This window comes from Anarhichas minor, unplaced genomic scaffold, assembly GCF_050575085.1.
Source record: "Anarhichas minor isolate MPS153535 unplaced genomic scaffold, ASM5057508v1 ptg000010l, whole genome shotgun sequence".
NCBI lineage: Eukaryota > Metazoa > Chordata > Actinopteri > Perciformes > Anarhichadidae > Anarhichas > Anarhichas minor.
The window spans coordinates 6,044,386-6,064,920 of NW_027466456.1; the positions used below are offsets into that span (position 1 = coordinate 6,044,386).

The 20,535-nt window shown below is 44.4% G+C and overlaps 1 protein-coding gene across 5 annotated transcripts in view; it reads left to right on the forward strand.

Annotated features, from left to right (window-relative positions):
* tle2a (TLE family member 2, transcriptional corepressor a) overlaps positions 1-18,321 on the forward strand; it is a 37,500-nt gene extending 19,179 nt beyond the window's left edge. For 2 of the 5 annotated variants that reach the window (XM_076087828.1, XM_076087829.1), the window contains exons 3-20: positions 2,442-2,505; positions 4,976-5,020; positions 7,552-7,614; positions 7,992-8,096; positions 8,613-8,817; positions 9,189-9,205; positions 10,100-10,195; positions 10,820-10,864; positions 11,969-12,130; positions 12,333-12,459; positions 13,361-13,560; positions 13,883-13,962; positions 14,159-14,408; positions 14,723-14,970; positions 16,207-16,354; positions 16,496-16,646; positions 16,855-16,931; positions 17,119-18,321. In XM_076087828.1, the coding sequence (XP_075943943.1) occupies positions 2,442-2,505; positions 4,976-5,020; positions 7,552-7,614; positions 7,992-8,096; positions 8,613-8,817; positions 9,189-9,205; positions 10,100-10,195; positions 10,820-10,864; positions 11,969-12,130; positions 12,333-12,459; positions 13,361-13,560; positions 13,883-13,962; positions 14,159-14,408; positions 14,723-14,970; positions 16,207-16,354; positions 16,496-16,646; positions 16,855-16,931; positions 17,119-17,226 (2,191 nt within the window). In that variant the 3' untranslated portion in view covers positions 17,227-18,321. The remainder of the gene's footprint in view (positions 1-2,441; positions 2,506-4,975; positions 5,021-7,551; positions 7,615-7,991; positions 8,097-8,612; positions 8,818-9,188; positions 9,206-10,099; positions 10,196-10,819; positions 10,865-11,968; positions 12,131-12,332; positions 12,460-13,360; positions 13,561-13,882; positions 13,963-14,158; positions 14,409-14,722; positions 14,971-16,206; positions 16,355-16,495; positions 16,647-16,854; positions 16,932-17,118) is intronic. The other 3 variants (XM_076087830.1, XM_076087831.1, XM_076087832.1) reach the window with 3 other exon arrangements.
* Positions 18,322-20,535: the final 2,214 nt, after the last annotated feature.

The following is a 20,535-nucleotide window of genomic DNA, read 5'->3' on the forward strand; positions in this document are numbered from 1 at the left end:
GATTCTCTTTAGTAGCATTTGATAGCATGGCTGTCTGCTGCTCATTTGCTAAACAAAATGTGATGAGCCGTGGTGTTTTTGTGAATGGGGCATTCGGACCACAAACGGTCATTTTCAAGCACCTTAAAGCGAGAACAAATTCGATTCGGTAAGAGAGCATGCACCCATAAACGAGGGGAGAGAGATGGAACGACAACCGTTTCTGGTTTCAGCTTCTCAAATGCGTAGACTGTATATAAGAGGCTGCCGTAGTCATCGTGACGTCACCCATTGGTTGGTGGACTGCCGTTTTGAAGCCTCGAGTTCGACGATTTCGCCGTCACCATCTTGGAATACAGCCGTCGACATGTTGTGTTTTTGGCAACCAATGAATAGAAGTTGCCATATTTGAAATGCGGAGGAGTGACGTAGTGGCGCCGTATACGTCTCTGGTAGTATCAGTGACCTGTCAATCACAGTAAGCCCGCCCTAAAGTATACTCTACTTTATGGTCTATTTTACTCTAACCTGAACAATAATTTACGTAATGAACATCATAATGTATTGAAGAAGACTTGAAACTAGCCATTGAGACCATAAACTCATGTTTACTGAGGTAAGAAGAATGGTCATTTTCTCACAGATCTTCATACAATCTGACTTCTTTCTGCAACCGGAGGAGTCGCCCCCTGCTGGTCCGTAGAGACACTGCCAGTTTTAAGACCCCTTCGCATTGGCGTCACTCGGCAGAACCGGAGGTTGCCGCCTGCTCAAATGTGAAGATTTTATAGATTTTATAACTAAATTTGAAGACATACATCATCATGGGCTCTGGAAAATGTTGACTTTTCTTTTTTTTACATTTTCTGAGTGATAACTCAACCAAAAACAATAAACTGATTAATATGAATTAATAAAAGTCCAGGCCGAACCACAGCAGGAATTCCACAACAATCTCACTCCTCTCTGTGCCGATCAATAACTGTTCATATGTTATTTGTGTGCGTCTAGTGTGTCTCTAGCTCTGCTTCTCCAAGCTCATCCCAAGTTTGTCGTAATGAACACACTAGCAGTCGTGCACACACACACACACACACACACACAGTCGCATTAGTCTTCAGCCCAGCTGTGAGTGGCTTCTGCCGAGAGGCAATTCCACTGTAATAAAATCTATAGGGTGGGGGGGTTAATCTTCACTACCCCACTCGCCCTCCACCTCCCTCTCCCACTCCTCGCCGTACTTCTCTCTCACCTCCCTCGTCCCTCTTCCCCTCAACTGACTGGCAATGATAAATGAGTCAATTATGTGTGTGTGCACGCAGCGCTGGAGAAGGGGAGCGGATGGGGCCGTTATTACCTGTTGCGGCTGGGGGTAATGTTGCGTATTAATCATATTCTAATTTTCCTCCGCCACCCCCCCCCCCCCCCCCCCCCCCCCCCCCCATCCATCTATCTGCTGCTTGCAAACAAGTTGGCGTAAACTGCCGGGGGCCCAACATATACCACCTCTGTGGGGAGGGGGAGATGGGGTGAGAGATGGAGAGAGAGTTGCAGAGTAACAAGGGAGGTGTTTGTGTGCTTGGACCTGATATACAAACACATTTAGAAATGGAAGTGTGTGTGTTTGTGTATGATTGCAAATCCAGCCATTGGTGTTATCCAGTTTTAGAGGACACCAGAGACTAGTTTGGGTGCGGGGAGAGACTGGCAAACACAGAGGATAGATGGAAATATGGGACACATGGGAGAGATGCTGCTATCACTTCAGAGATGTGTGTGTGTGTGTGTGTGTTTGTGGCTTGCACAACAGGCCTCGCTGTGGTAGCCCGACATCCGCACAGACTGAGCAACAGACACGAGTCATGTCCTGAACAGAAGAAGAGAGAAGTGATTGTTAATACAGAAGAAAAGGCAGATTTATTACACATCCAGACAGAACTGGCACTTTTGACCCACTTAAAGCTGAAGCTTTGACTTCGGGGAAACTTGGCAGACTGTGCAGTCGAAGGTGAAAGAAGGGGGCACAGTCGGACAGACAGAGAAGACAGAAGGACTGGCTGATAATTGGGGAGGGAACAAAATGAGGATGAGTGGAGGGCACGGGGATAGATTGAGGATTGTCCAGAGAGAGAGAGAGAGAGAGAGAGAGAGAGAGAGACCTTGGATGTGCCTGCCTGCAGTCTTGGCTGAGTTTCAGGCTCCAAGCGTGACTTCGTCTATTTCTGCTCTGCTCTGAGGTGATAATGGACTGTCAGCACCCCCCCCCCCCCCACACACACACACACACACACACACACACACACACTGAGTGCGAGAGAGAGAGAGAGAGGTGATGGAGAGAGTGAACGAGTAGGGAGTAATTTGTTGTCATGTTGCTAATTGCATTGTGTACTTTTACTTGGGATATGATACAAATGAAAAAAAACCCTTATTACCCCCCCCCCCTCTTCTCTCTGTTGCAGTTTGAAACTGGAATGTGAGAAACTGGCCACAGAGAAGACGGAGATCCAGAGGCACTACGTTATGGTGAGACACGCCACACACACACACACACACACACACACACTCTGAGGCTATGTCTCTCCACAACATGTGTTGTGCCAAGTCCGCTGAATCCCTTTCATCTGCTAACAGCTGCCAAACAACACCCACCAAAAACCACACGCAAGACCACACACACACATGTTATAGGACTTGCATGGGCAGGACATCTTGTGCTTGTTTTTGCAAGTGTTTTTCTGTCTGAGATACGTACTCTTGTGCTACACTGCTGATGTGTGTCCACATCTGTCTACGGCTCTTTCTATATACGGTGAAAGGTATTGAGTTTATAGCGCATCATAGAGTATCAAACTCCTTAGCTCTGAAAGGTGGCATCCAATGTCTGATCTGTTCTTTGAGGATTTATTGGTTAATGAAGACAATAATTGAGTAATTGATAGTGTGAATTGATGTTGCAGCCCTTTACTCTTCCCACTGAGCTATGCAGACATGTAGTTGTCTCACTGCTGTGGCATTGGCTGTCACAGTCACCCCCCCTCCCCACACACACACACACACACACACACACACACACACACTTCTCTGTTAGAGGTAAGTGTGATCACATGGTTTGTTCTCTGACACTGCTGCTTAATTTGCCCACTCATTTTAGATATTCCTTTAAAGTTTGAAGCTTTTGCATCTCATCATGGAGGGGGGGGGGGGGGGATGGGGGTAGCTGGCACCGAGCAAAGACCAGGTCTCCTTTTCCTGGCTGATGATTTGGGTTTGGATGTTGCTAAGCAACAGGCGAAACTTGGCACACCAACTGCCAAGCAGCTGCCAGGAAAGGCGTCTTTTATGGTGGCACACACAGAAAGAGGAATGCTCGCACGCACACGCTGGGGAAATAGGCGCACAAAGCACATAGATACACACGTCTACACAGTTGCATGCTTCTGCTACAAACATGCACACCTGCGCGCACACACACACACACACACACACAAACACATGCGCGTGCTAACTGCCAGAAAAGATGTCTGGAGAGAGAGGACCCCTGCCATCTCCTCTCCCATCCTGCCAGCCTGTTTTGGCTGCCTGGCTGCCAATCTCCTCTCCACAACCAGCCACGCTGAAAAGCAAATGTCAGCCTGTCACTTTAGAGGCATCTGACTTTAAAAAGCTCTCCTCTTTCGTCCATCTCTGAAGGCATTCCTCTCCTCCTGCGCTCCTCGCTGCTCCTTGTACTTTTGGGTGAAAGCCAGGGTCAAATAGCTCACATTAGACGTGATTATTGCATTATTCTGTCGCCTTCCTCTGCCCGCCGACAATTTCCCTGCCTCGCTTCGGATTTCTGGCTTCCGTAACGTGCCTCAGGGTCATTTAAGTGCCATTGACTTTCAGCAGAGTCGAGGTGAAATTAGTGGCATTGTGCTGTTAGGGACATATGTGCACTTCAGAGTGCACGTGCGAGGGCTGGCATCGTCTGAAGCTGGGAGCCGAGAAAAGATTTTGTGGGGGTTCTGGGCTCGTACTGTTGAATTTATCTGTATAACAACACCGACTGAATTGCCAATTTGTCTAAGTATAACATCACACATAAGATAAGGTGGAAATGAGATGTTTTGAGCCGGGTAACTCGTCATCGTCCCCGACTCTTTTAAATGGCGTTTATAGCATGGCTGACAGCTGCTCATTTGCGATCGTCATTGTCATTTTAGTTATTTCGGTACTCTGAAGACGTCTGCGTTTTAAAAGCAGGTCACAAACGTAGTTCCGTTTCTAAAAAAGACAAAATAATTTCTTAAAACAGCTGGTTACTGCAGTTTTTTTTGGAAAACTTTAATCAAATAGGAGTAAATTGTGTATTTGTCGGGGACTACTTTCAGCCATGGATTAACACATCTTTTGTGTGCCAGTGAGTGTTTACGCCAACATGTCTGTGCGTGTGTGTGGGATTGACTGTAGGATTAATTCATTGTTGTTTTGAGGCTTTCCGTGGGATTTGTTGTTGATAAGAAAAATATAAAATATCACCAGATCTTTTCTGTGTTCTGTTATTATTATTTGTATCACTTTTGTATTTCATCTTTGTGGACAACATAACAAATAAATAAAAACTGCATCTGTTTTAGCTGCTGTGATACAAATATGCATCCAGATGAAAAATAATGTGCCGTAAACCTGTCATTTTTGGGAGTCGTCGGGTGGTGTAGTGATTTTGACTTTTAAGATTTTCATTTTATTTAGAAGACTTTTCCAGACGCTGTCATAACTTGTGTTTAATGTACAGTATGTATTGAGTTTGGTTTAATAATGCATTGCCTTGCTTTGTTTTTATTCCCATAAAGTCTGCATTCCTCCTTCAGTCCTATATCCACATGGGAAATATTCATTATATAATAAAAAAGAAAACTCTTTCTATGAACTCCACACATAAAAGTTAGTGCATATCAGTCAACTCGTATTCTTTATGATCATGTATGTTAACTGATGTTCTCCTTTGTTTCAGTATTATGAGATGTCCTACGGCCTTAACATTGAAATGCACAAACAGGTGAGTGATCTCCGGGTCTCTCTCTCTCTGTACGTCTCTGACCACATTTCTGTTCTCCCTCCTGCCCTCGTTCTCCGAAAGCTTTGCATTATTCTCTAGGATTTGTATCACTGCCTCTGCCTCCATTATTTTGCTCCCAATCAACTCTACTCTAAGTAACTGATATTTTTCATAAAGTCTGCCTGTCTCTCTCTCTTTCTGTGCTTTTTTATCTCTGGGTCTCTCTACCACTGTAATGTCAATCCTCTCACTGATGGACCTATATAGCGCCGTTATGCTGTGGAGGCGTTAATAGGATCCACCAACAGAATTCATTTCTCCACCTCAGACAGACAGACAGACGAGAATACTCTGCCCTTCCCCGAGCCTCAAAAACAGCCTCCCCTCTCACCCGTCATAAATCCCTGTCTGTTACTGCCTCATCCATCCATCCATCCATCCATCCATCCATCCATCCCTCACCACTCCTGCCCTGCTACTTCATCCTCTATCCCTCTTTTCTCCTTTTCCTTCAATCGCTGTCTTACTTTGTCTTTTTTAAATGCTCCTCTCTCTTAATCTCCATTTCTTCACCATCCCTGTCTCTGTCCCCCTTCCTTCCCATTGATTTCTCTTTCTCTCTTTATCGCTCTCCTTTATTTTATTTTTTGCACACACCCTCCCTCCACCTCTGTCTCATCACAGACATACAGTCCATGCTGAATTTCGCTTTAAATCAGGTCACTGCCTTCCTACCGTCTACTTTCTTTTTTTTCTCTCTCTCTTTCTCTCTCTCACTCCGTTCATTTCACCATCTCAATCGCTTTGCTTTTGTCAAAAGCGCCACTCCATCCCCTCACCCCACCCCCCAATCTCGATTTTCCTCCCCGGCCTTCCTTCTGTTTCTTCTTTCTCTATCTATTTCTCCTCTCCCTCCCACATCCTTCGTTCCTTGGCTGTCATTTCCTCAACCCAATCTGCCCTTTTCCTCCTCCTCTTCTTCCTCCGCCTCCTCTTTTCATTTCCCCTCTCCCATTTTGTCCTCCCCTCTTTATCCTCATTCTCTCGATTGCTCATGTTCTCTCTCTCTCTCGACCCCCCCCCCCCCCCCCCCTCTCTCTCTCCCTCCCTCCCTCTCTCTCTCCTGAAGATGTCATTTAGTAGTTGGAGTTCTCTAACAAGAAATCATTGTGTCTCCCTTGGGGTGGGGGGTGATGGATTCAGAGGATGGAGGGAATGGGGGAGGGGAGAAGGGGGGGGCACGCTGGTTGGCTGAAAAATGGAGAGTGGAGGGAGGGAGAGAGAGATGTGTGCAAGCAAGAGGAATAAGAGAAAGAGAGCATGAGAGAGGGAGAAAAAGGAGGGGGTGGAAGTTCAGTCCGGCATCAATAAATCACTTAAGAGAGAGAATGAGATGGGGAGAGTGTGTGTGTGTGGGGGGGGGGGGGAGAGAGAGAGAGTGTGTGTGTGTGTGTGTGTGTGTGTGTGTGTGTGTGTGTGTGTGTGTGTGTGTGTGTGTGTGTGTGTGTGTGTGTGTGTGTGTGTGTGTGTGTGTGTGTGTGTGTGTGTGTGTGTGTGTGTGTGTGTGTGTGTGTGTGTGTGTGTGTGTGTGTGCACACACACAAATTCTCACATGTGCTAGTACACACACACACACACACACACAGTCATGCAGAGTCTAGCTGTCAACAAGAAAAACCGCCTGCGGCCATAATGATGTTGTCATGATATCTGCATGCATATCATTACGAGCCCTAACGGCCTGCCGCTAAACGTGTGTGTGCGTGTTGGACATCACAGCGTTTGTAACTCTGATTACTGCACTAATACTGGGAAGGGAGAAATGTAACGAGGGATGGATGGAAACGTCAACAAATGGAGTGTGATGGAAAGAAAGATGGAAAGGAGTAGAGAGTGATGGAAAGAGAGATGAGGAAGGGGAGGGAGGGAGGGAGGGAGGAAGAGTTTGCTGTGGGCTGTGTGGCAGAGCAGATCGAGACAGACACACACCCACAGCAAGAATCACTGACCCCCAGCAGGAAACACACACACTCAAGCATGCAAAATGCAGACACACAGACAGACAAACAGACATGCAAGGGCACATGAGAAACACGTGCACACACACAAGAAACGCACACACACAATGAGAAAAGATGGTGAATTTTGCATCTTTTCTCCTTCACACACACACACACACTGTGTGGGCTGGCTGAGGCCGCAGCAGATGCTGTCCATGAATATTTTAGCCAATCTCCCTGGCAGAGTTTCCATTTGCATGGACCAAATGTAAGCAGCTGAAATATTTACCACACTGGCCCTGGGAGAAGTGTGTGTGTGTGTGTGTGTGTGTGTGTGTGTGTGTGTGTGTGTGTGTGTGTGTGTGTGTGTGTGTGTGTGTGTGTGTGTGTGTGTGTGTGTGTGTGTGTGTGTGTGTGTGTGTGTGTGTGTGTGTGTGTGTGTGTGTGTGTGTGTGTGTGTGTGTGTGTGTGTGTGTGTGTGTGTGTGTTCATCAAAGCAACAGTATCTATTTTTTTTTTCCCCCTTTTCAGACGGAGATTGCCAAGCGGTTGAACGTGATCTGTGCTCAGCTCATCCCATTCCTGTCACAGGAGGTGGGACACACACACACACTGTACTGCATTCAGCCCTGTGTCTCTCTCCTGTCTGTCAGCAGCCCACGCAGACGGCGTGCACATGCGTGCACACAATAACTAATAACTCACACATACAGAGCTGCAGAAGGACAAACCTTCAAAGCACATTCCTCGATCGCCAAATGGTTGCATGCGCTCACATGATTCACAGAGGGAGAGAAAAACATCTGTATTTCAAAAATGCTGTTTGTGCGAGTCTTTTTCCCCCCTACTTTTTCACACTTGACTCATTAATATTGATTCAGTTTACTGAGAAAAAAGACATCTGAATTTTGAGTAGCAGTATTTCATTCTGAATCCACCTGTCCTAAATGACCTCTTGGTTTGTTCCACAGCACCAACAACAGGTGGTCCAGGCCATGGAGCGCGCCAAACAGGTGACCATGGGGGAGCTAAATGCTTCGATAGGGGTACGTGGGCTCCCCCCTCTGCCTCATAGCGTGTGTACCATATCCTCCCATTTATTTATTTTTCCTTCTTTTACTTTTATTGAGGCAAACATCCATTTGCCCACTCTAAATTATACAGATTGATTTCATAACGATGGATGACCATTATATATATATTTTAGTTTTTTACTCAGGTGGCCTTAGCAGCTACCTGAACAGCAACATCAATGACGGGTCCCAAATGATGTTCATGATAATCATATGCAAATATTATTGATAAAGAATTAAAACTGCCGTTAAATAATATTTCAGTTTTAGTTATTTTTTCATCTTATTTCCCATCACGCTGATTAGGCTACAGGGCTTGCCCTGATAAAGAGCCACTACCTTGACCTCAGCATTTGTCCCCCCGTACACATCGCAGCACTTAGTTCCCTCTCTTTTCTTCTTCCACTCTTGATCACTTCCCGTTGAACCACTTCTTCCATTGCCTGTAAGTTACACAAATCTCTCTTTCTTCTGTCCCCTCTCTCTTCGCGTTTCTTCTTCTATTCTTCCTCTCTGCAGCAGCAGCTTCAGGCCCAGCACCTCTCCCAGCATGCCCAGGGTTTCCCACACCCATCGGGACTGTCCCACCCCGGCCTGGCGCTCGGCGGAGGGTCCGGCCTGCTGGCCTTGTCCGGGGCTCTGGGGGCCCAGTTGGCTGCTAAGGATGAGAGAGCTCACCTCGAGGCAGCGGCTGCAGCCGCTGCAGCTGCAGAGCACCACAGAGGTACACTTTAAATTGATGCATGCTCACTTTTTTTGCACATAGTGTAAAACTCTAGATGAGTTTAGGGCTGGGACTAGAGTTGGATTGCGTTCTTAGGAATGAAAGCGTCTCAAAGGTGGGGGTAGAGTAAACACCGAAGCTTGGCTTGATGGATCTTGATGATTGGCTTTGCTTTGGATTGTTGGCAGGGCGCAAGAGTGTTGCTGATAATAACACTCCTCCAGGATTTTTTCCCACTGAGTCATCAGCTGTAGAGTGACGTAAAGTGGAAAGTGATAATGTTGCAATTGTGTGTTTGTGTCCCTGTCTGCATTTGCTGTCCACTGGCCTGGTACCTGGATGCGTTTGGCGCTTTTGCTTGGAATGAACAGACCGTGAAGCGGGACCAGTGAGTACAAATGACTACGCAATCACTTACATCAAATACACTCGCACTCGTCCACCCGTTTGTTAAGCAATTTCTGGCAAATTCAGTGTTTTACATGGGTATCCTCATCACAAAAAGTTTGTATTCAAAGGATATAAAAACTATAGAAAAGTCCAAATAAGAAGTTAGAAATATGGATATTATACATATTCTTTTGTTAAGCCTAATGTTATAGGAGCGTAATATTGTATTTAACATTCAGTCAAGAAAAGGAAACGTGTCAACTAGGCAAAATAATAGTTATGCTTTATAATTTCAAAAACATTTTTAGGAACTACCTAAAGTGCTATTTATTATATATAAAATAGGAATCATCCATAAGAAGAACTCCATTTAACCCAAGTAGATCATTTTTTCATCATGCATGTATTTATTCCATAAATGTTACGGTGCTCTTGTCTGTTGACACATTTAAATTCTTTTGCATGCTGTATTTTCACTATAGTTAGCACTTTATCACCTTATAGAGTTGTGACAAAACTAGTTTAGGAAACTGTGCACGAGTGCCAAAATGCTCTCAGACGGCTCCACAGCCTTTTCTGCTGCCTTAAAAAAAAAAGTTTAAGCATTCCCTTTCTTCCTCTCACTCCTACAGTGAGCCTGGCCGATCGATGTGGGCTGATATGCCTTCACATTCATCTCTGCAGCCTATGAGCCCGACATGATTTATGCAGTCCCTCTCACCTCATTATCTCCCTCTTCCTCCCTCCCTGCCCTCACTCCTTTTTTTCCCCCACTCCTTCCTTCCGTCCTTCCTTCTCCTCTTTTTGCCCCCTTGCCCCCCTTTCTCTTTGCCTCACTGTCTTGCTCTCTTTTTTTCTTCCCCTCCTCCCCCCCCTCTCTCTCCCTCTGCAGAGCTCTCTGTCCAATGGGGATAAGGGTCGCCCAGCAGACTACCTCAGTAATGGCAAGAAGAGGAAAGCTGATGAGAAGGAGTTCATGACCGACTATGTGAGGCACTTTCATAAAACTGTTAAATGTTTAAATAACTGGAGGAAAGTTTCACCCAACGTTGCCAGTCCTCACCAGATAACACCAGTGGTGTCTGTACTGTGGACTTAGGAGGCCTGCTCTCTCTTTTTAGACAGTAATTGAAATATTCACACACTCACTACTGTGCTGTCATCACTGTATATATATATTTTATTGGTGTTTTTTGTGGGAAAGCAGAAACGTTAAGGTCTGTGTGGGATTATTTTATTGTGCGATAAATGAATCTCGTGTAGTTATTCTATTATCGGTATGAAGTATTAAAAAAACAGAAGTGCCTCAGTGGATTTCACCTTTCAAAGTTACACATCTAGAATTAATTAATTACATTTTGCACTGTCCAACCGTCTGAGGCAATAAAGTGTTCAGATGAGATATTACATTTTCCTCTATCTGCAGTTTAACAAATCAAAACTCTTGAGACAAAATATTTCATTTTCAAATGCATTACACACACAAACACACACACATACACACCGCCGTTTGCGTATGCCTTTGTGTGCTGTATTTTTCTGCATGTGATCTACATACATCAGACAGCGGAGCAGGAATATCTAATCTCACTTCCTCTCTCTTCTCTCTCAGGGCAGCGATGCGGATAAGAGTGATGATAATTTGGTGGTGGATGAGGTTAGTAGGCGGCCGGCGGCCTCTATTGGCCTCACTTCACCGCTTTCATCTGCATACATCATGTAAACACACCCAGCAGGACCATCTGAATAATGATAATGACGACAATAACCCCCCCGTCCCCGTCCCCCTCCACCTCTGCCTGCCTGCCCGCCCTTGTTTTACAACATATACAACCATAAAGTACAAATGCATACGCACACTTAACTGCAATTCATGTTCTCTGCTGCTTTCATGTACAATTCTGTAGTTATGGTTTCATCAGTTTTATGAATGAGTGACACTAAGTGAAGGTTGTAAGATGATGGAAAGTAAAGTTTGTTTCTTTGTATAGAATAACGAAAATACCTTTTTTCTTTAAACTGTTATCTTTGACTTCCAAATGAAGTGTTCATGAGATGACAGTAACTGAGACTATACCCACTTCCTGAAAGCTTTTACATTGTTGGGTGGGTCTCGTTCGGAAACTCATCTGGTGCCAGGAAGTGATTCCCTTTTATGTTCATTGAAGAACAATCGTTGGCACAAGCAGCTAATGGATAGGTTCACAGTTTTTCAGGTTGGTTGCCCATATGAACACGGAAACAGATTTTTCTCGCTGTTAGCGTTCCTCCTGTTGTGCATATGGACCATTAATGTGCTTCCAATGGAAGTGATGGAGGACAAAATCCGCAGTCTTTGTTCTGGGCAAAAGTGTACAGAAAGCTTCTATGAGGCTTCGGCAGACTGAGTTAGACAAATCAAGTGGATATCTTCCTACGTTAGTGTTTTTAGTATGAAATCATTTCTTTGTTTTTCCAAATAACTCGATTTGATTTTAGTCAGACTTCTGAAGCCCCATATTAACTTCAGATTTATTTTTGAAGCACATTGGGAAGTGTTTTTGTACTGAACAGGAATGATAAGGGCAAGTAAAAACCATTTCAATATTCATATCGGCCCCTGACTATTGTCTCTGAACCTATCCTATAAAACCAGCAGGTTAACGACAATGAATGAATGAATAACTCACTTCTACTTATTATTTTTGTCTTGTGTAATGAAGTTTCATATGTTTTTTTTTTTTATTTTCTTTTTTATTTTATTTTTTTAATTTAAATTCAGGACCCGTCGTCCCCCCGCAGTGTGCAGTCTTACTCATCCAGGGAGAACGGCCTGGACAAGATGCCCCCCTCCCGTAAGGAGGGCCCCCCGCAGGCCAGCCCCGCCTCCCTCGCCTCCTCAAGCAGCGCAGCCTCCCCATCTCGTGGCAAAGAGCCCCCACAGGTAGACCAACGCATCTCTGTTTATTTCACCACACAAAGACTTAAAAAAGGGAAATATTTGAATGATTTCTATTGTCTTACTGTCACATGAACACATGTGTTCAACTCGCACTCTATTCTGCCCACTTGTCATTTTAAAGCGATTTATTTTCCGTCGTCTTTATTTACTTACACTTTCCTTTTTTTCTTCTCTGCTCTCCCAGAGGGAGAAGTCCAGTACTCCAGGCATGAAGCCAGGGACCCCCATGTCTCAAGAGTCCAACACCCCGGGACCCAGCGGACCTCCACAGTTCAGACCTGTCCCTGGCAAGCCTGGTGTCGATCCCCTCGGTAAGAACACCCCACGAGCTTGCTTTTGTTCCCCGAAAAACATGTCTTCTGTACTTAATCGTTAAAGGGGAGCAGACTTCAGAAAGACCGAAGTTAATGTGAAGTGAAACTGTAAAGCTTGTCTAAATCACTGAAAAGACTCGTGAGACCAAATGTGTCCCTCCCTCCCCTCAGGGACACAAACTTTCACTGCACACGGCATCAATAAAAAATATGAATCCGCCTCTGCAGCGAGGATTCTTTAGCCTGTACTTGCTTTGTTACATGTAGTGATTCTATCAGCATCGGGCAGCACTAGTTGGTATGGGTGTCAGCCTGCTCCCCACCACCCACCACCATCTGGACTTAATAAGCAGCTGTGGGCAAAAATATTCAGCACCCCTCACATTTTATATGGAAAGATTAGGAGAGGTGATGGACTGTGACTGTGAGCTGCTTCGTAATGAGCCTCCATCTATTCCTCTCTTTCTCTTTTTTTCCCCTCACATCACCTGTTAGCCCACACACACACACACACACACACACACACACACCATTATGCATGCATATGTACAGGCTCGTAGATGCCGTTACATGCACGGATAGAGGATGTAGAGGACGTTTATGCGAGCACACATTTACACATAAAGTCTCGCTGCAAGAAAGCATGACGTCCAGCAGGGGGCAGTGGTGGTCTAGTGCTGTTTTTAGGCATGTTTTCCTGCGTTTTGTATGACAGGCGGCAGCTTGTTCACAGCCTGTCAGTCACAGCTGTCACAGTGACAGGCCCTGCAGAGGGAGTCACCTTAATAAGAAGTGGAGCGGATTCGCCTCTGAACGACTGACATGTCGTTCCCTCAATCAATAAATTGTTCACTTCGCTAAATCACAATAAAATTGACTCTCTCGTCTTTTCCTCCAGCACTGGGTCTGAGAAACCCCCTGGCGGTGCAGGGAGCGTATCCTCCAGGGGCTTTCGGCCTGCCTCCAGGGGTGAACGGGGACCTGGCCGGGGCGGCGGCGGCTTATGGTGCCGGACTCCACTTAGTCTCCCCCCAGATGAACGGAGCTGCAGCTGCAGCAGCGGCAGCAGCTGCCGCAGGCTACGGACGCTCTCCTGTGGTGAGCTAGACGCTCTGCAGATAATTAGTCTTTCCAGTGTCACTGTCATATCTAATACCTCAGCATATAAACCCTTCACAGAGGGCAAAAGAGGGATATATATATATATATATATATATATGCATTGTCATTTATCATTAAGAATCTACGACCTTGGCTCTTGAAAAGTCTCTTTGCTTTTATATTTTACATTTTATTCTGATCCCTCATCTGATACCTTCCTGTGCTACCTATTTTTATGAGGGAACTATCTTCATTTCTCCCTTCCTCTCCATGAATCATTTGAGGTGTTTTTTCCTCACATTATCTCTTACTCTTCCAGGTGGGCTATGAGTCTCCACACCCACATATGAGGGTCCCCGGGCTGCCTGCCAGCCTGCAGTCAGCCACCTCTGGAAAACCGTGAGTTTCCTCCTTCTTGCCTGCTATCACAAAAATCTTCACCTGTTAACTATTAACTGCACTCAGTTGCACTTTTTTCTCCTGCTACTTGTTCCACCCGATGAAGTGTTTCTGATGCATTCTTTAATGTTTGTTATTCATCCATTTCCGTTCCTGTCTCGCTCTCGCTCTCGCTCTTGCTCTCTCTTCTCTGCAGCGCCTACTCGTTCCATGTGAGCGCAGACGGCCAGATGCAGCCGGTGCCCTTTCCCCCCGACGCCCTGCTGGGCCCGGGGATCCCTCGCCACGCCCGTCAGATTCACACCCTGAACCACGGAGAGGTGGTGTGTGCCGTCACCATCAGCACCTCGACACGCCATGTCTACACCGGAGGCAAGGGCTGCGTCAAGGTGTGGGACATCAGCCAGCCTGGAAGCAAGAGCCCCATGGCCCAGCTGGACTGTCTGGTGAGTCATGAGAGAAGAGACCTAGACGGATGTTTGTAGACTCTGTTCTAAATCTTGTTGTCCATCTTGTGTCTTGTAATGTTACTTTACTACCAAAAGTGATCCTCACACATTGAAACACACTTTAGATGATGAATCACCTTTTGTGTTGTTTTTCTAAAGCCAAATCCTCCAGCATGGTTATTTATTGCTGCGATACTGCTGTAGCAGCGTGCTTCACTTTTATCTTTTGTAGCCCCTTGTCATCAATTACAGAGTACTACAACACAGTATATTATTGTATATCAATTTGTCATTTTATTCTGTCCGCTCAGAACAGGGATAACTACATCCGCTCCTGCAAGCTGCTCTCGGACGGACGGACCTTGATCGTCGGCGGGGAGGCCAGCACGCTGTCAATCTGGGATTTGGCCACGCCCACTCCTCGCATCAAGGCAGAGCTGACGTCTTCTGCTCCCGCGTGCTACGCTCTGGCCATCTCCCCGGACAACAAGGTCTGCTTCTCCTGCTGCAGCGACGGCAACATTGTCGTCTGGGACCTTCACAACCAGACGCTGGTCAGGTAAGAGGCGGGGGGGGGGGGGGAGACTGCATTGTTTTAGCTAGTTTTAGTAAATGCCATGGAAACAGAAAATGGACAAACTTTGTTCAAGATACAAGAAAGGAGGAGAGGAGAGAGTGATGGGAAAGGAAGAGAAGCAATGGAGTGGGGAAATAAGAGGACAGAGACGACTGCGCAGAGACGCAGAAGAAATTGTGTAATTTCTGAAATTTTGCAATCTACGCTGTCAATCATAAAGTGGAGAGAGAGGGAAAGCAAACATTGTAGATGGGAAACCATACGTAGCACGGAGGATGAATACAGCACAGAGACGGTGAACTTTAGCACAACCTGTGAGTGTGAGTGTGTTTTCAACAGGGGGATGCAGCTTGTATTTTCTAAGTCATTTTTGTGAGTCTTCCCTTAAAGCACCATAGTATGAAAGGGTATTTTTAATTTGTAGTATTACAACTATTCAGATGATGTACCACCTTCAAATTCATTGCTTCGCCAGCTAATACACACATCTAGGTATATAGGCAGACCTAGCTTAGCTATGTGGCACTGGTTCATGCTACTTGCCCCTTCAGCAAATAATTTATATGTTAACACAATGTAGTTGTACGCAGCTAGAAGGACATTTTAATTGTTTATTTATTTACATAATTGTCTACTATTATAACTTATTAATGTTATGACATATGATTTTTTATGGCTTTCTACATGTGAAACATATAAATTAGCCAGTTATCCTGAGAAAGCCTGGGAGAAGAGAAAAAAAAAAGCTCTTTACAGAGATAATCTGAAGATATTTAATAGTTCTTTATGTGAACAGTTAATTTGGGATGCTGATTTTGTTTTTGCTTTTCCACATGCTTTATACAGACAAGATCGGACGATGTATTTAAAATAGGAGTGTCTTGTAATCCCATTTGGGATGCCCCAAATGTTTGTCATGAAAGAGAAATAAATGTATATAACTACTACTATTCTGTTTTATTATTTCATAAAACAGTCTAACTTAATTACAATCAGCGGGTTCCTGGCAAGTTATAGCTAGTTTTATGTAGAGCAGTATAGTCCTTTTTATAGAATACAGAGTAGCATATGAAGGGCAGAGAAAGATGGAACCGAGCTTCAGTAAATAACAGATTGTAGTATTTAGGAATGAGCAGCGATCAGAACGGAGGCTGAGAAGTCCAGAGTTGTGTGTGTGTATATCTATTTGTAAAGCTTTTGTGCGTCTCCTCCCTGCAGGCAGTTCCAGGGCCACACAGACGGAGCGAGCTGCATCGACATCTCCAACGACGGCACCAAACTGTGGACGGGAGGGCTGGACAACACCGTCCGCTGCTGGGACCTCCGAGAGGGACGGCAGCTCCAGCAACACGACTTCACCTCGCAGGTACACACTCGCCGCAGTCCAGACTAATGGGCGTTCACGCTGCTCACAGGCTGCTCATGATCGATAACACTTCCCCCGCTCACAACTCTACATTTCATTTTCTACCTTCCTTTGACTCCTTTCCTCCCTCTCCGTCTCCAGATCTTCTCTCTGGGCTACTGTCCGACAGGCGAGTGGCTGGCTGTGGGAATGGAGAGCAGTAACGTGGAAGTCCTGCATGTCTCCAAACCTGACAAGTACCAGCTGCACCTCCATGAGAGCTGCGTTCTTTCTCTCAAGTTTGCCTACTGTGGTACGTACACACACACACACACACACACACACACACACACTAGGGAGGCAGAACAAATGTTCTGCTTCTCTCATTATTCAGAAACAGTTTCTTTCTCTTCACCTCTCCCGTTCTTCTTTAGAAAAGCAGCGCTTCCTCTCAGGCTTCTCCATATCTCCGCTCCCCGGAGACTTTATCTGTTGATGGTTGTGTGTGTTTCGTCCTGTAGGTAAATGGTTTGTGAGCACAGGCAAAGATAACCTCCTGAATGCATGGCGGACACCATATGGATCCAGCATATTCCAGGTAAGCCATAAAACACTGAGTTTTGTGTACAACTGTCTGCAAATGCACAAGAAAATAACTAAGATAGTGGAAACGATTCACTTGTAAAATGTAAAAGATTTTCAAGCTTTTTTTTCATTTTCCTGCTTCTTCATCCTCTCGATTCATTCACGGTAGCTAACATGGCTTCCTCCCTGTGTCTCTTCAGTCTAAGGAGTCTTCGTCGGTTCTCAGCTGTGATATCTCCCCCGACGACCAGTTCATCGTCACTGGCTCCGGGGACAAGAAGGCCACAGTCTACGAAGTAATCTACTGAACTCCGATTGGCTGAAAAAAACAACAACTAATAATCAGGGGGCGGGGCCAAGGCTCCCTCCTGCACCAATGACTGTACAGAGCGTCGGTGGCATGGGAAACAAGAGACACTCAACTTGTACTTTGTTGTTTTGTTTACGTTTGTGAAAGAAATGAGAAAGAGAAGCAAGGGGGCACAAAGTCACATCTCTGGAAAAAAAACGAACTTTGAACTTTGTTTTTAATGCTCTGAGAACGCTGGTTAGTCTATAGCTGCGCAATTGTCGGATTCCTCCAAAGAACTTTTGCTTTTGTTCCTTTTTGTTCCTTTTTTTTAACAAAATAAAACCTCTGTAGTGAACAAGAAATTAGCAAAAAAAAAAAAAAAACCTTATTTTTTTAGCCTTTTGAATTTTTCGCGAACCGTTGGACAGCATCGAGTGGAAAAAGACATGGGACTGAGGAAGTGAGGGAAGGGTTTAGGGGGTGCTGGGAAATCTTAATGGAAAAATATGCTCCATATTCTGTGCTGTGTAGAAAAAAAGTCCCAGCCTGGGTCAGCTGGTCCAGTTTGGCCTTGTCTGGTCCAGCTCCGTGGCTGCTCCTCGGGGCAGCAGATGCATGGCAGGATGGGGTGCTGTGAGGTTCCAGCTATTTTTTTTGTCCTCCTGGCTAAGTTTCAGCAGCAACATGATTGTATCATCTCCAGAATATACATGACAGAACAGAACAGGGCTCGGTTTTCTCCAAAGTGTCCTAAGAGTTTGTCTTTGTTCCTTCTTTTTTTCTTTATAAAAGAACAAATCCAGACTTATTGTGGAGATGTTTTTGGGGGAAACCACCCTGGAACAGAAAACCATGAGTCCCCCCCCCCCCCCCACCCCCAGGACAGAAAACTGCAGTCAGCTCAAACCGCTCACAACAGGCACTCTCCAAGCTTTCGGGATGTTTCCTCCGATACGTCAACGTCATCCTTGACACTCAACATTAAATGTTTTTGTTTTTTTAAATTATATTCATTAGGGCACATATAGGCAGACAGGTATTTTCACAACTGCATCATGAACCTTGAACCTTGCTATATATGGACATGTAAATAAAGTTCTCTAAAGGCAAACATGTTATCTGTGACTTGGATCTGCTTCAAGAAGACTGATGGGTGTGTGGGGCATCTCTCAAACACACATGCAGTTGTTGTCTGAGATCTGCATTGGATCATTTGTGTTTTTTTGTCTTTCATGAGCATCTTCTCACAGAGAAAAACGGATTGAAACAGCTCCGTAAGGAGTGCAGGTGTGAAATGAGGTGTGTGTGTGTGTGTGTGTGTGTGTGTGTGTGTGTGTGCGCGTGTGCCCGCGCGCACGGCTATCAAAATGTTTTTCAGCTGCAGAACCAAGTCCGATTCTTGCCGGGTTAAACTTGAATGTTTAAAACAAACAAAAGTCAAAAGAAGCATCTTTGTTTAAACCCTAACAGTCAGAAATGCGTCTGCTCGCTGTGAGGTGCCAGAAAGTATCTTAGAAATATTTGGATAAAAAGTGAAATGAGTACACACTCTGCCTCCGCTCTCCTGTGATGGAAGCGTTTCTCTCTCGTTGAGGAAACATTACAGCACAGAGCGTCTCCTCTAGTTAGTGTCTGAATCCACAGGTGTAGAGAGAAAGCATCCTGGGATTCAAACCCACCGCATGAGCGAGCCCCTCTGTGACTGGAGCGCTCAGTAAATAATGCAGCCGTACAGTTGTGTTGTGTTTTTATGCTGAGCTAGCTCGCAGTGTGGGGAGACAGGTGATCTGCTGTACAATAGGCTGAGGAATGGATTATTCTAGCAATAATACCCAAGAGGGAGTTCAAAAGTGATTGTGTGTAGTGGTGACTGTCCTGCCAAGACAAAAAGCTTTAAGAGAGAATTAAACCTGAGTAAAGCGTTTTCTCCTTCCTAAAGTAAAGGATTGCTGGCACACAGGTGGATAGTAAATCATTTGGATTCATTTCATTTCTTTTGATGTAAAATCGAAACTGCGGTTTTGGCCTTTTTTAAATGCTGCTGATAATAGCCATAAAGAGGGCGTGTGCACAATGAATTACTAATGAATGAGACTGAATAAAGAAACAGAAAGCGCATCGCTAGCCTGCTCAGTGCTTTGGTTATATCGCTGGGCTGAAGAGTCATATCGGTATCTATATTAATGAATGTATACAGAAGGATTCACAAATGGGTTTTGTAATCTTCATATAAATGACACTACACAAAAATATTTTTTAATGCACACAATGTTATGGCACAAATGTAACTGTTCAACCAGTATTTGACAGTGAACTTTAAACTAAAAGGTAATAATTCAACTTTGGTGAGCTTCAGGGAGGTGATGTAATGTAGGTGCTCCCGCTTAACAAATACCCATCATGGCATGTGCACATTAATGCGGGATAGAGACCAGGGACATATAAATTATGCCTACTCACAAAAAGCCATAAAATGTCTCATAAGTAAACTGGTATTTCTAACCTTGTAGAAAAACCTTGTTTATTTAAGTTGTTTGCCAATTTCAATTTTCAATTATTTTCTTCTATTCATTACTTTTCATTTTTTATTTGTGCCAAAAGTGTCATAGTATAGTATGCCATGAAAAAATGACATAACTCATTAAAATGTTAGTATAGGATTACATGTCACGAAAAACCTATTGTACAGTATAATGTATAATGTATAAAGTTAAAAATACCATACAACAGTATGCCATAAAAAATGGTGTCATAAAAAAGTTATACTATAGTATGTCACAGAAATGTTATCGTATAGTATGCCATACAAAGTCGGAGTATAATTTGTCATAAAAGTGTCAAAAATATGTTATAGCAAAGATTGTGACAAAAATGCAATAGCACACTAATGCCATAAAAATGTAAAAGAAATCACAGTAGGCCTATAGCATGCCATGAAACCTTTTAAAAAGTCATAGAATAGTTTGCCATAGAAAATGCCATAACATTTTTATAGTATTGTATTCCATAAAAAGTCAGTGTGTCATACAAAATGTCATAAAAATGTCATGGTATAGTGTCAGTATAGTATGTCAAAGAAAGTCATAGTATAGTATGGATAAAAAGTCATAGTATGATGTGTTGAAACCAGTCATAAAAAAATCAGAGTATGTGGAAAAAATGTCATTGTATTGTATGCTATAACTTTTTATTTTAAGTCATAGAATGCCACAAAAATATCATAAAAAACTAATAGTATATGCCATGAAAATGTCACCACATAGATCATAAAATGCCCAAAAAAACCAATGTCATAGTATAGTATGCTGAAAAATGTTGTAGTTAA